A 14,803-nucleotide genomic window follows, 5' to 3' on the forward strand; every position below is an offset into this window, starting at 1 on the left:
GGATGATATCAATATATTTCTGGATGATATCAATGTACTACTGGATGATATCAGTGTACTACTGGATGATATCAGTGTACTACTGGATTATATTGACGTACTATTGGATGATATCAATGTACTACTGGATTATATTGATGTACTATTAGATGATATCAATATACTACTGGATGATATCAATATATTTCTGGATGATATCAATGTACTACTGGATGATATCAATGTATCACTGGATGATATCAGTGTACTACTGGATGATATCAGTGTACTACTGGATTATATTGATGTACTTTTAGATGATATCAATGTACTACTGGATGATATCAGTGTACTACTGGATGATATCAATGTACCACTGGATGATATCAGTGTACTACTGGATGATATCAGTGTACTACTGGATGATATCAGTGTACTACTGGATGATATTGATGTACTATTAGATGATATCAGTGTACTACTGGATTATATTCATGTACTATTAGATGATATCAATATACTACTGGATGATTTCAATATACTACTGGATGATATCAATGTACTACTGGATGATATCAATGTGCTACTGGATGATATCAATGTACTACAGTATGATATCAATATATCAATATACTACTGGATGATATCACTGTACTATACTGGATTATATCAATGTACTACTGGATGATATCAATATACTACTGGATGATATCAATGTACTACTGGATGATATCAATGTGCTACTGGATGATATCAATGTACTACAGTATGATATCAATATACTACTGGATGATATCAATGTACGACTGGATGATATCAATGTACTACTGGATGATATCAATATACTACTGGATGATATCAATGTACTACTGGATGATATCAATGTGCTACTGGATGATATCAATGTACTACAGTATGATATCAATATACTACTGGATGATATCAATGTACGACTGGATGATATCAATGTACTACTGGATGATATCAATATACTACTGGATGATATCAATGTACTACTGGATGATATCAATGTGCTACTGGATGATATCAATGTACTACAGTATGATATCAATATACTACTGGATGATATCAATGTACTATACTGGATGATATCAATATACGACTGGATGATATCAATGTATTTATTGTTCATTGTTCTTGTCTTCTCCACCAGAACCTGTTCCACCTTCAGATGTCGGCTCGTGTGCCTCCGTCTTCCCTGGGAAGCCTGCTGCTGGCCGTCCTGCAGGGGGGCGACGGGGCCCAGGAAAGGGGCGCTCAGGAGGAGGGCGCCTGGGGCGGCGCCGCCGTGCTGTGCCCCGGCTGGGAAGAAGGCAGCGACGGGTTGCTCTCCCACCTGCAGACCCACAGCGGCGCCGCCTGGCACCTGTGGGACGTCATCAACCTGACCCACATCACAGGGGGAGGCGGGGACAGGAGGGGCGAGGCCAGCGAGGAACGGCGTGAGGACCAGCGTGAAGAAGAGGCCTTGCGGATCCTCTCCACCAGTTTCCTGCGCTCCGCCTCGCCGATCTCCAGCGTCCTCCTCCTCGGTTCCGACCCGGAGTGTCTCTCCTCCGTGCTGCGGGTCGCCCAGAGGCTCGCCCCGTCGCTGCCGGCGCTGCAGTGGATCATGGGATATCCCTTGTCTCCGGACTCCCTGCACACCTTGGGGGGTCCCCTGGGCCTGCTGGCTTACGGCGAGGTCGGACGGAAGCCCATCAGCTTTTACATCCGGGATGCCCTGCAGCTGATTGGCCGAGCCCTCACCGTGGCCGCCGTGACCAGGCCCGACTTGGCGCTGATCCAGAACACGGTCAACTGTTACGACAAACCGGCCCGACGAGAGGCGCTTTCTTCGGGACGATACCTGTCCAGGTACGTGGCAGAACATGACAGCGGTATAATAACAACAAAATACACAAAAATTTCTTAAAATGTATAAAAGTTAAAAAATATGAATGGCATGATATCAAAAACATGTTTTTTAAGGAATACCTGGAATATGAAATGATGAAAATTTTCATTATAAAGATATTTCAAGAAAACAACCTGACCGGGTCATTTTTGACCCACTTATGGAAGGTTGGGGTAGTAACACAAAAACTAAAAGGTCTTAAAATGTATAAAAGGTAGGTTAAAAATGTGAATGGTATGATCCCAAAAACATGTTTTTGAGGAATACCTGGAATATGAAATGATGAAAATATGTTCATTATGAAGATATTTCAAGAAAACAACCTGACCGCGTCATTTTTGACCCACTTATGGAAGATTTCTTAAAATTTCTTAAAATGTATAAAAGATCATTTAAAAATGTGAATGACATGATATCAAAAACATGTTTTTTTTAGGAATACCTGGAATATGAAATGATAAAAATATGTTCATGATGAAGATATTTCAAGAAAACAACCTGACCGGGTCATTTTTGACCCACTTATGGAAGATTTCTTAAAATTTCTTAAAATGTATAAAAGATAAGTTAAAAATGTGAATGGTATGATATCAAAAATATGTTTTTTGAGGAATACCTGGAATATGAAATGATAAAAAAATTAATTATGAAGATATTTCAAGAAAACAACCTGACCGGGTCATTTTTGACCCACTTATGGAAGATTTCTTAAAATTTCTTAAAATGTAAGTTAAAAATGTGAATGGCATGATATCAAAAATATGTTTTTTGAGGAATACTTGGAATATGAAATGATGAAAATTTTCATTATAAAGATATTTCAAGAAAACAACCTGACCGGGTCATTTTTGACCCACTTATGGAAGGTTGGGGTAGTAACACAAAAACTAAAATGTCTTAAAATGTATAAAAGGTAGGTTAAAAATGTGAATGGTATGATCCCAAAAACATGTTTTTGAGGAATACCTGGAATATGAAATGATGAAAATATGTTCATTATGAAGATATTTCAAGAAAACAACCTGACCGCGTCATTTTTGACCCACTTATGGAAGATTTCTTAAAATTTCTTAAAATGTATAAAAGATCATTTAAAAATGTGAATGACATGATATCAAAAACATGTTTTTTTTAGGAATACCTGGAATATGAAATGATAAAAATATGTTCATGATGAAGATATTTCAAGAAAACAACCTGACCGGGTCATTTTTGACCCACTTATGGAAGATTTCTTAAAATTTCTTAAAATGTATAAAAGATAAGTTAAAAATGTGAATGGTATGATATCAAAAATATGTTTTTTGAGGAATACCTGGAATATGAAATGATAAAAATATGTTCATGATGAAGATATTTCAAGAAAACAACCTGACCGGGTCATTTTTGACCCACTTATGGAAGATTTCTTAAAATTTCTTAAAATGTATAAAAGATAAGTTAAAAATGTGAATGGTATGATATCAAAAATATGTTTTTTGAGGAATACCTGGAATATGAAATGATAAAAAAATTCATTATGAAGATATTTCAAGAAAACAACCTGACCGGGTCATTTTTGACCCACTTATGGAAGATTTCTTAAAATTTCTTAAAATGTAAGTTAAAAATGTGAATGGCATGATATCAAAAATATGTTTTTTGAGGAATACTTGGAATATGAAATGCTAAAAAAAAGTTCATTATGAAGATATTTCAAGAAAACAACCTGACCGGGTCATTTTTGACCCACTTATGGAAGATTTCTTAAAATTTCTTTTAAAAAAAAGTTAAAAATGTTAAAAAAGTTAAAAATGTGAACGGCATGATATAAAAATATGTTTTTTGAGGAATACCTGGAATATGAAATGATTTGATTGATTTATTTAATGATTTTCCACTGTGTCATAAAAAACAAATGGCCAAAAATGACATTTAATTGACCTTTTTGACACGTTGATCAATACCTGGTGACGTATGAACACCTGTACACAAACAAATGAACAGCAAACGCAGTAGAATGAAATCTAATGTGTCCTCCTGAACTATTTGATACGGAATTCAAGCGGCGGTAGTCAGCAAGTCGGAGCACAAAGAGCGGCATTAGCTATTAGCTTCCTGAATGACACCCACGGCCTCGTCGGGGTGAATCGAACTCGGGTGGAAAGTGGCGTCTTTGTGCTTTTTATGATGGCTGCTGCTGCGGCTGCTACTTCAAGTTCCCGCAGACTTAAAGAGAACCTCTGACAGATTCCGAGAGCTCCGGCAGGCGGCTGTCTTCCGTCTTTTCATACACACACACACACACACACACATGCACACGCACACAATATTAAAAGTATTAGCATTTCCACTCCTGTCTTGTTCACACAGCTCACAATATTTTCCCGATACCGAGCAAACCTTGAACACAACACCATATAAAATATATCCGCCTTTTCTCCAAGGTCTACGTATCTAAGAACACTTTTGGGTTTCATGCAACTGGAATTGCATGACAACATCAACAATCCTACGTAATCTCGACCTGGAGACCCCCCCCCCCCATCCCCCCCCCACTTAAAATGTATAAAAGATGAGTTAAAAATGTGAATGCCATGATATCAAAACCGTGTTTTTAGAGGAATATGAAATGATAACAAATTTTCATTATGAAGATATTTCAAGAAAACAACCTGACCGGGTCATTTTTGACCCACTTATGGAAGATTTCTTAAAATTTCTTAAAATGTATAAAAGTAAAAAATGTGAACGGTATGATATCAAAAACATGTTTTTTGAGGAATACCTGGAATATGAAATGATGAAAAATTGTCATTAGATTAGATTAGATTAGATTAGATTAGATTCAACTTTATTGTTATTGCTCATGTCACTTGTACAGGGCAACAAAATGCAGTTAGCATCCAACCAGAAGTGCAATTTTTATAAGTACATTAGTATGGACAGATCTATGTAAATAAAACTATACAGGCTATGACTATAATACAGTGAGGATATGTACAGGGATATAAATGACTATAATATGGCTATTGTAGATTATACAGATTATACAGATTATAAACAGTATGGGTATGACAATATATAATAACAGTAATATATACAGTATTGCAATGGAGTGACTAGGGTATGGAAATGACTATAATATGGCTATTGTAGATTATACAGATTATAAACAGTATGGGTATGACAATATATAATAACAGTAATATATACAGTATTGCAATGGAGTGACTAGGGTATGGAAATGACTATAATATGGCTATTGTAGATTATACAGATTATAAACAGTATGGATATGACAATATATAATAGCAGTAATATGTACAGTATTGCAGTGAAGTGACTAGAGTATGGTTATTGCAGATTATATAAATTATAAACAGTGTGATCAATGAATCAACAGATAGTATATGTACAGTAGTGCAATAGTACAATAGTGCAATGAAGTGATGGGGGAGGGCATAGGTCAGCGGGGGGATGTACGTAGTGGAATGGGTGGGCAATGGGGGGCAGAGTTCAGCAAGGAGACAGCTGTTGGGAAAAAGCTGTTCCTGAACCTGGTGGTTCGTGTCCGTAAACTCCTGTAGCGCCTCCCTGAGGGTAGGGGGGCAAACAGTCTGTGTGCTGGATGGTGTGAGTCTTTGGCAATTTGTGATGCCCTCCTGAGACAACGCTTCCTGTAGATGTCCCCGATGGCAGGAAGTGGGGCTCCGGCAATGCGTTGGGCAGATTTGACTACTCTTTGCAATGCCTTCCGGTCCGCGACAGAGCAGTTCCCATACCAGGCTGTGATGCAACTGGTTAGGATGCTCTCGATTGTGCATCTGTAGAAGTTCACCAGGATGTCTGAAGAGAAGTGGTTCTTCTTCAGGGTCCTCAGGAAGAAGAGGCGCTGGTGAGCCTTCTTGACCAGGCTGGAGCAGTTGGTAGTCCAGGAGAGGTCCTGTGAGATGTGGATCCCCAAGAATTTGAAGCTGGCCACACGCTCCACTGTCTCACCGTTGATGGAGATTGGTGGATGCATGGCGGCATTCTTCCTGAAGTCCACAATGAGTTCTTTTGTTTTTGTTGTGTTGAGTAGTAAATTGTTGTCCTTGCACCACGCAGCCAGGTAGTCCACCTCCTCCCTATAGGCAGACTCATCGTTGTTGTTGATGAGGCCAATCACTGTAGTGTCGTCTGCAAACTTAATGATGGTATTGGAGCCATGTTTGGGTTTGCAGTCGTGAGTGAAGAGAGAGTAGAGGAATGGGCTTAACACACAGCCTTGTGGTACTCCGGTGTTTATGGTGAGGGTGGAGGAGCAGTGGTGGTCCAGCCGGACATGTTGCGGCCTGTTAGTTAGAAAGTCCAGTAACCAGTTGCAGACAGGAGCTGTGATGCCCAGGTCTGTGAGTTTGGCTACCAGCTTGGAGGGGATGACTGTATTGAATGCTGAACTGAAGTCTATGAAGAGCATTCTGGCATATGTGTCCTTATTGTCCAAGTGTGAGAGGACAGAGTGCAGTGCTGTGGAAACAGCCTCCTCTGTACTCCTGTTCTTACGGTAGGCAAATTGGTGGGGGTCCAGGGTGGGGGGAAGGCAGGATTTGAGATGTGCCAGGACTAGCTGCTCCAAGCACTTGGAGATGATGGGGGTGAAGATATTGATGATATTGATGATTATGAAGATATTTCAAGAAAACAACCTGACCGGGTCATTTTTGACCCACTTATGGAAGAATTCTTAAAATTTCTTAAAATGCATAAAACATAAGTTAAAAATGTGAACGGTATGATATCAAAAACATGTTTTTTGAGGAATACCTGGAATATGAAATGATGAAAAAAATTCATTATGTAGATATTTCAGGTCATTTTTGACCCACTTATGGAAGGTTGGGGTAGTAACACAAAAACTAAATTTTCTTAAAATTTATCAAATATATTTATAATATAATTTAATTAATTAATAATATAATTTAATAATATAATTTATAAATATAAAAATATTTTCCCGATACCGAGCAAACCTTGAACACAACACCATATAAAATATATCCGCCTTTTCTCCAAGGTCTAAGTATCTAAGAACACTTCTGGAATTGCATGAGAACATCAACAATCCTACGTAATCTCGACCTGGAATTCCCCCCCCCCCCCTCTCCCCACCCACCCACCCGTCAACTGCAGTTAAACTGATCTCACGCCATGCCAGAACAATTTAGGGCGAGAACCAGTCCAGAACCGGAGTCAGGTCTACGTTAAATGGTCGGTAGGAAGACATCTAGACATCCACCGTTCCGCCGAGACGTCCGGTTGACTTTGCTTCACTGCGGCATGACGAGTTTTGCGCCGTGTTTGATGCCGGTGGTTCCTGGAGGTGAGCGGGAATGTTGAGAAGATGAACCCATGTCCATTTCTGTAAATTTCCCTTTCCGTCCATCATCATCATCATCATCATCATCATACGTTCCCGGAATGTTCTCAACTGGATTTAGGTCAGGGGAACATGCAGGATGGTCCAAAAAAGGGAGCTTATTCCTTTTTTGTCCAGTCATTACAACATCGCAGATCCCCCCCAAAACAACATCTCCACATGGATGGTGCCGTTTGACGCCCCTGCACAACCTGACGCTCCATTGGCTAATTTTGTGGTGTGGAAGGAGACAAGGGCTTTTTTTCTTTTGATGATTTTGACTCATTTTTCAAGGCGGTGAAAAATAAAAGAAGACTTTTCCCAACCTGTATGCCTACGAAGTTGCAGGCTGAGTTCTTATAAAATGCACTTCTGACCTTGGGGTCGTTTTTCTGGAAGTAAACTGCATCAGATGTGCTCATTTATTGTAGAGTTGCGTCATCATATCTTTTTGCCTCTGGCATCCAAAGCATAAAATATGTATAAATATGTATAAATATGTATTTGGTAGCCAATGAGATACATACGTAAGATCTTTGACCAAGTTTCAAAGAACTTACTGTTGCTGTTAAAGAAGTTACCATCAAGACACCATAACAGCTGGGATAGGCTCCAGCCTACGCCAACCTCCCTGAAATAATTCTCCTAATTGTGTTTTTGCATTTTGTTATTAATATTAAATACAACTTTATTGTTTTGTGTCTCACATTACTATGTTATTTTTTTAATATGTCAACTTTATGCTACTAGAATAAATGAATTTTTTCCTCATATTTATTATTATTTATTCTGGTTAAATTCTGACTTTTTTCTTGTTAGAATAAAAAAAATTTTTGTTAATTTAGCTAATTTTTCAACTTTCTTTTTTGTTAATTTTTTTCTGGTACTATAATGATTTTAAAATATGAAGAATATTTCCACGAAAATGTTTCTCATCGTATTGCAACTTTAACAAAATATATATTATTAAATATTATTATAATATTAATTCCACTTTATGTTACTGAAATAACATTATTTTAGTAACATTTATGCTGTTGTTTTTTTGTAAATGTTTTGTTAAAATTTCAACTTTTTTCTTGGAAATTTTCTTCTCGCAGAATAATATTATTTCATTTTTTCCTCATATTTATTATTATTTATTCTGGTTAAATTCTGACTTTTTTTCTTGTTAGAATAAAAAAAAATTTAGTTTGTTTGTTGTTTGCTAATTTTTCAACTTTCTTTTTTGTAAATTTTGTTTTGGTGCGATAATGATTTTAAAATATTAAGAATATTTCCACAAAAATGTTTCTCATAGTATTGCAACTTTAACAAAATATATATTATATTATTATATATATTATTAAATATTATTATAATATTATTACCACTTAATGATACTGAAATAACATTATTTTAGTAACACTTATGCTGTTGGTTTTTTGTAAATGTTTTGTTAAAATTTCAACTTTTTTTTTGTTAGAATTAAAAAAAAAAATGAGTATGTTGTTTGCTAATATTTCAACTTTCTTTTTTGTAAATTTTATTCTGGTACTATAATGATTTTAAAGTATGAAGAATATTTCCACAAAAATGTAATTTTGTTTGTTTCTCATAGTAAGTAGTAGTAACAAATTATATATGATATATATATATATATTATTAAATATTATTATAATATTATTTCCACTTTATGTTACTGAAATAACATTATTTTAGTGACATTTATGCTGTTGTTTTTTTTTGTAAATGTTTTGTTAAAATTTCAACTTTTTTCTAGTAAATTTTCTTCTCGCAGAATAATATTATTTCATTTTTTCCTCATATTTATTATTATTTATTCTGGTTAAATTCTGACTTTTTTTCTTGTTAGAATAAAACTTTTTTTGGTTTGTTTGTTGTTTGCTAATTTTTCAACTTTCTTTTTTGTAATTTTTTTTCTGGTACTAAAATGATTTTAAAATGTTGAGAATATTTCCACAAAAATGTAATTTTGTTTGTTTCTCATAGTATTACAACTTTAACAAATTATATATTATTATATATATTATTAAATATTAATCTAATATTATTTCCACTTTATGTTACTGAAATAACATTATTTTAGTGACATTTATGCTGTTGTTTTTTTGTAAATGTTTTGTTAAAATTTCAACTTTTTTCTTGTAAATTTTCTTCTCGCGGAATAATATTTATTATTTTGACTTCATTTTTTCCTCATATTTATTTTTATTTATTCTGGTTAATTTTTTTTTTCTTGTTAGAATAAAACAAACTTTTTTTGTTGTTTGCTAATTTTTCAACTTTATTTTTTGTAAAAAAAAAATTCTGGTACTATTTTGATTTTAAAATATTAAGAATATTTCCACAAAAATGTAATTTTGTTTGTTTCTCATAGTATTACAACTTTAACAAATTATATATTATTATTAAATATTATCATAATATTATTTCCACTTTATGTTACTGAAATAACATTATTTTAGTAACATTTATGCTGTTTTGTTAAAATTAATGTAAATGTTTTGTTAAAATTCCAACTTTTTTCTTGTAAATTTTCTTCTCGCGGAATAATGATTTCATTATTTTGACTTTATTTCAATTATGTTATAACATTTTCCAAAAATGACAGCTTTTTTTATTTATAATAATAATAATAATTGCTGATAAGAGTAAGGCCTTTTTTGCGACCTTTTCTCATTAGTTTATAATTTTTTTGCATATTTTTACTTTGTTTTGTCAAATGACTGCTTATTTTTTCATTGCTATTTTGTCGTTTGCTTATTAAATTATATTTTTACAATAGTTATTTTTTATTGGTAACTAGTTACTTTTGTAGTGGAGTAACTTTTTTTGAAAAGTAACTATAACTAATTACTTTTTTAAAGTAACGTGCCCAACACTGGCTGGCCACGAGCCAATATAAAAACAGCTGTGGGGCCACAAATGGCCCCCGGGCTGCACTGTGGACAACCCTGGTATATATGATGCAGTTTATGGCCCATCCTTTCATTCCAAAAAAGCCAAAGAAAAAGTGAATGAAAGAAGCAATGACCCCCATGAAAGTACAGTTAGGGGCTCTGAGTTCTGAGGGAGAGGTAGGAAAGGAAACCGGAGCGAAGCAAGGAAACAAGGAATGTTTTCCGTATGATTCACACTTCACAACTGGAAGTACGTAAACTCATCCTGGGAAAAGAGTGCAAAGTTTGTGTGTAGTTCTATTCCAGCTTGAGTGTAATAATACTAAAATATGTGCTTGTTTATTCCCCGGAGTACTACATTAAATGGGAAATACACACAGGAGGATGCGGGAAGCCGGAAGGGGAAGGAGGAAAAACACAAATGAAGTTGAAATAAAGTTGAAGCAGCTTGGGAAAAACTTGGGATAGTGTATGGACAGATGCTTTTCCGAGACGGATGCGCCATTTGCTGCCGTCTCGCCGGACGAATCTGCCACACCGATGGCGTCCGAGGAAGAGATTAAAAGGGGTCGGATCCTCGAGTAAAGTTTTCTCCGAGGGAAGACGGAGCGATAAGAGGTTCGGGCGGGACAAATACTCCGGACTCGCTTATAGAGTCATCACTTACCCGGCCGCCGTGTTGACATTTAGTCTTGAACTCGGAAACGGCGGCCAGGTGTTATTGACAGGAGGCGCTCCCTCGCCGACGCCACCGGAAAACTTATCACGCTTCCCGACAGCCACGCTCATCCGTTAAGAGGACAGGATTCTGGCACGCCGCACAAACACTCGGAAAGGGAGGGAAAACTGTATTTGTCCTTGTGTTTATCTCCCGCTCTTATCGACACACGTGAATGTCAACATGGAGGAAAAAGGGACTTTTCCGGTTTTTTTTCCCGCCCGGATAAGACATGTCAGGGTTAATTCCTTTGTGGCCAACCACCACAAAGCATCGAGAATCGGAGCGCCATCCGCCTTGATGAATCATCCGTCTATGGAATATGATGTGGCAGAACATGACAGCGGTATAATAACAACAAAATACACAAAACCTAAAATTTCTTAAAATGTATAAAAGTTAAAAATGTGAATGGCATGATATCAAAAACATGTTTTTTTAGGAATACCTGGAATATAAAATGATAAAAAAATTTCATTACAAAGATATTTCAAGAAAACAACCTGACCGGGTCATTTTTGACCCACTTATGGAAGGTTGGGGTAGTAACACAAAAACTAAAATTTCTTAAAATGTATAAAAGATAACTTAAAAATGTGAATGGTATGATCGCAAAAACATGTTTTTTGAGGAATACCTGGAATATGAAATGACAATTTTTCATTACAAAGATATTTCAAGAAAACAACCTGACCGGTTTTGACCCACTTATGGAAGGTTGGGGTAGTAACACAAAAACTAAAATTTCTTAAAATTTCTAAAAAAAAAAAAAAAAAGTTAAAAGTGTGAACGGCATCATATAAAAACATGTTTTTTGAGGAATACCTGGAATATGAAATGATGAAAAAAATTCATTATGTAGATATTTCAGGTCATTTTTGACCCACTGATGGAAGGTTGGGGTAGTAACACAAAAACTAAAATTTCTTAAAATTTATAAAAAGTAACTTAAAAATGTGAATGGTATGATCACAAAAACATGTTTTTTGAGGAATACCTGGAATATGAAATGCTAAAAAAAATTTTCATTACGAAGATATTTCAAGAAAACAACCTGACCGGGTCATTGTTGACCCACTTATGGAAGGTTGGGGTAGTAACACAAAAACTAAAATTTCTTAAAATGTATAAAAGATAACTTAAAAATGTGAATGGTATGTTCGCAAAAACATGTTTTTTGACAAAGATATTTCAAGAAAACAATCTGACCCGGGTCATTTTTGACCCACTTATGGAAGATTTCTTAAAATTTCTTAAAATGTATAAAAGATAAGTTAAAAATGTGAATGGCATGATATCAAAAACATGTTTTTTGAGGAATACCTGGAATATGAAATTAAAAAAATGTTCATTACTAAGATATTTCAAGAAAACAACCTGACCGGGTCATTTTTGACCCACTTATGGAAGGTTGGGGTAGTAACACAAAAACTAAAATTTCTTAAAATGTATAAAAGATAAGTTAAAAATGTGAGTGGTATGATTGCAAAAACATGTTTTTTGAGGAATACCTGGAATATGAAATTATAAAAAATTTTCATTACAGAGATATTTCAAGAAAACAACCTGACCGGGTCATTTTTGACCCACTTATGGAAGATTTCTTAAAATTTCTTAAAATGTATAAAAGATGAGTTAAAAATGTGAACGGCATGATATCAAAAACATGTTTTTTTAGGAATACCTGGAATATGAAATGATGAAAAATTTTCATTACAAAGATATTTCAAGAAAACAACCTGACCGGGTCATTTTTGACCCACTTACGGAAGGTTGGGATATTCCCGGGAACAATGAGGAAGCATAAGCGCCGGAAAACCAGGATGACACCAGGTGAATTTTGAATAAGGATTCAAGCGGAGCAAGATGATATAAATTGATTCCGGCGCCCCGTTGAAGTAACTAACGATGGTGCCGAGATGGGAATATCCATCAGAATTCCCAAACATCTACGTTCCTAGTCCTTGCTCCGGAGCCAGGCTGGATTCGGCGTTGAGGTTAACGACCCGCGTCATCAATTTCATCTTTTTATTTATCTCCACATATTTCATACTTAATGGGGGAGGCCAAGCCACGGGGCGGTTAGCTTCCGAGGCGTCATCTGCAGTCCCGGCACGGTTCAGCGACTATACCCAATACCAGGATCCCTGCATCCTTTAACATTTAAACAGCCCAATTCCGGGCTCCCCCTGACAGACCCAACCCCAATCAAGACCTGATCAAACACCACTCCCCCACCGGACCGTCTTTCTGCAATCAAACGCTAAGACCACAGCTAACATTTCCGACACGGTTCAAGGGACCGGAGCAGATTTATGTTTCCGACTAGGATTGCTCTTTCCTAATATATTTCCCTAGTAAAGAACCATGTGGAAGCCGCCGGGCGAGTGACGGGAATAGCAATCGCTGGCAGTGTGGACTTTCCGATCGGGAGAAAGACTCGGAGTGCTCTGCATTAACTTTTAATTATGACTTTCCGGGAGATGCAATTTCCCATCTGAGATGACTGGGAAAATCTCTCCGTGCTCTTCCGCGGTATTCCTTTTAACCTTTGGATTGCCTTTTCTTTTCCGTTTGGTTGTCCCGATGAGGAATGTTTACCGTAATTGGAATACGGCCGTTAATCCTAACGATGAGTTTTTTGTCTTTTAAAGGTTTTTCACCAACACCTCCTTCACCGGCGCCACCGGTCCGATCCAAGTGGACTCCAGTCTCTCAAGGGTGTTGTCCTCACAGCTATTCCACGTGTGGAGTCTCAAACGGGGCGCTCTGGGCCAGCCGGCGTGGGTCACTGTGGGTCAGTGGTCCCGAGGTAGACTCGAGTTGGAAGGCGGCGTCCTGGGAATCGGGGGCTTCGGGAGCAGCCAGGGACAAGGTCTCGGCGCCGGAGTGAGAGGAGGCGACGGACAGGGGGATTCGAACGTGGGCGGACGATGGAGGCCGGGACTTTCCGTGGAGGGCCACCGTCTCCGAGTGGTGACGTTGGTGGAACATCCGTTTGTGTTCACACGCGAGGTGGATGAGGATGGACTCTGTCCGGCCGGTCAGCTTTGCCTGGATCCCAGAACCAACCGTTCCGACGTGATCCAAGGACTCTTTAACCAGCTGCACAATCCCAACGCGTCCACAACGGACTGGGAAGGCGGTAAGCGTTCCCAGACTTTAAGTATCTTCTGGTTTTTACACATTTAAGGTTTGTATTCCATCATGATGAAGTCAGGCATCTTGGAATTTCCACATTGATTAGTCAGCATTGTACTTCCGAACGCTGATTCAATTGGAATTCCATCCACACCGCGTTCCATCCTGTACCTGTCAGGCCTTCCGGAAGATCTGAGGAAGTGCTGCTACGGCTACTGCATCGACCTCCTGGAGAAGCTAGCCGAGGACATGGGCTTCACCTTCGACCTCTACATCGTGGGAGACGGGAAGTACGGCGCCATGAGCGGGGGCGGTCGCTGGACCGGTTTGGTGGGCGACCTCAGGAGCGGCACGGCCGACATGGCGGTCACCTCCTTCTCCATCAACTCGGCCCGGAGCAGAGTCATCGATTTCACCTCCCCGTTCTACTCCACCAGCCTGGGCATCCTGGTACGGGCGCTAACCGCCGTGGTTCGTTTGTTTATGTCGGAATGATCGGCGAGGATGCCGGGACTTGAACCGGCAACTCCAGTCGACTGTCAGCTTTCTGATTATAAAAGATTATATCTTTTATAAAAGATTATATCTTTTATATTGGGTAATAGGAAAGTAAAGGTGACTATAGGGGTGTTATCTCATTCTAGAGGACTCTAATAATGTTTAAAATGGTATTTATGTCTTTTTCAAACATATTTGAACTAATAATCCATCTTTTATATTGGGTAATATGAATGTAAAGGTGACTGTAGGGGTGTTATCTCATT

At 37.5% G+C, this 14,803-nt stretch overlaps 1 protein-coding gene across 2 annotated transcripts in view; it reads left to right on the top strand.

Moving 5' to 3' along the window:
* grin3ba (glutamate receptor, ionotropic, N-methyl-D-aspartate 3Ba) overlaps positions 1-14,803 on the top strand; it is a 171,461-nt gene that overhangs the window by 95,732 nt on the left and 60,926 nt on the right. For both annotated transcript variants that reach the window (XM_058056516.1, XM_058056517.1), the window contains exons 2-4: positions 1,154-1,857; positions 13,553-14,043; positions 14,218-14,489. In XM_058056516.1, the coding sequence (XP_057912499.1) occupies positions 1,154-1,857; positions 13,553-14,043; positions 14,218-14,489 (1,467 nt within the window). The remainder of the gene's footprint in view (positions 1-1,153; positions 1,858-13,552; positions 14,044-14,217; positions 14,490-14,803) is intronic.

This window comes from Doryrhamphus excisus, chromosome 19, assembly GCF_030265055.1.
Source record: "Doryrhamphus excisus isolate RoL2022-K1 chromosome 19, RoL_Dexc_1.0, whole genome shotgun sequence".
Lineage (NCBI taxonomy): Eukaryota > Metazoa > Chordata > Actinopteri > Syngnathiformes > Syngnathidae > Doryrhamphus > Doryrhamphus excisus.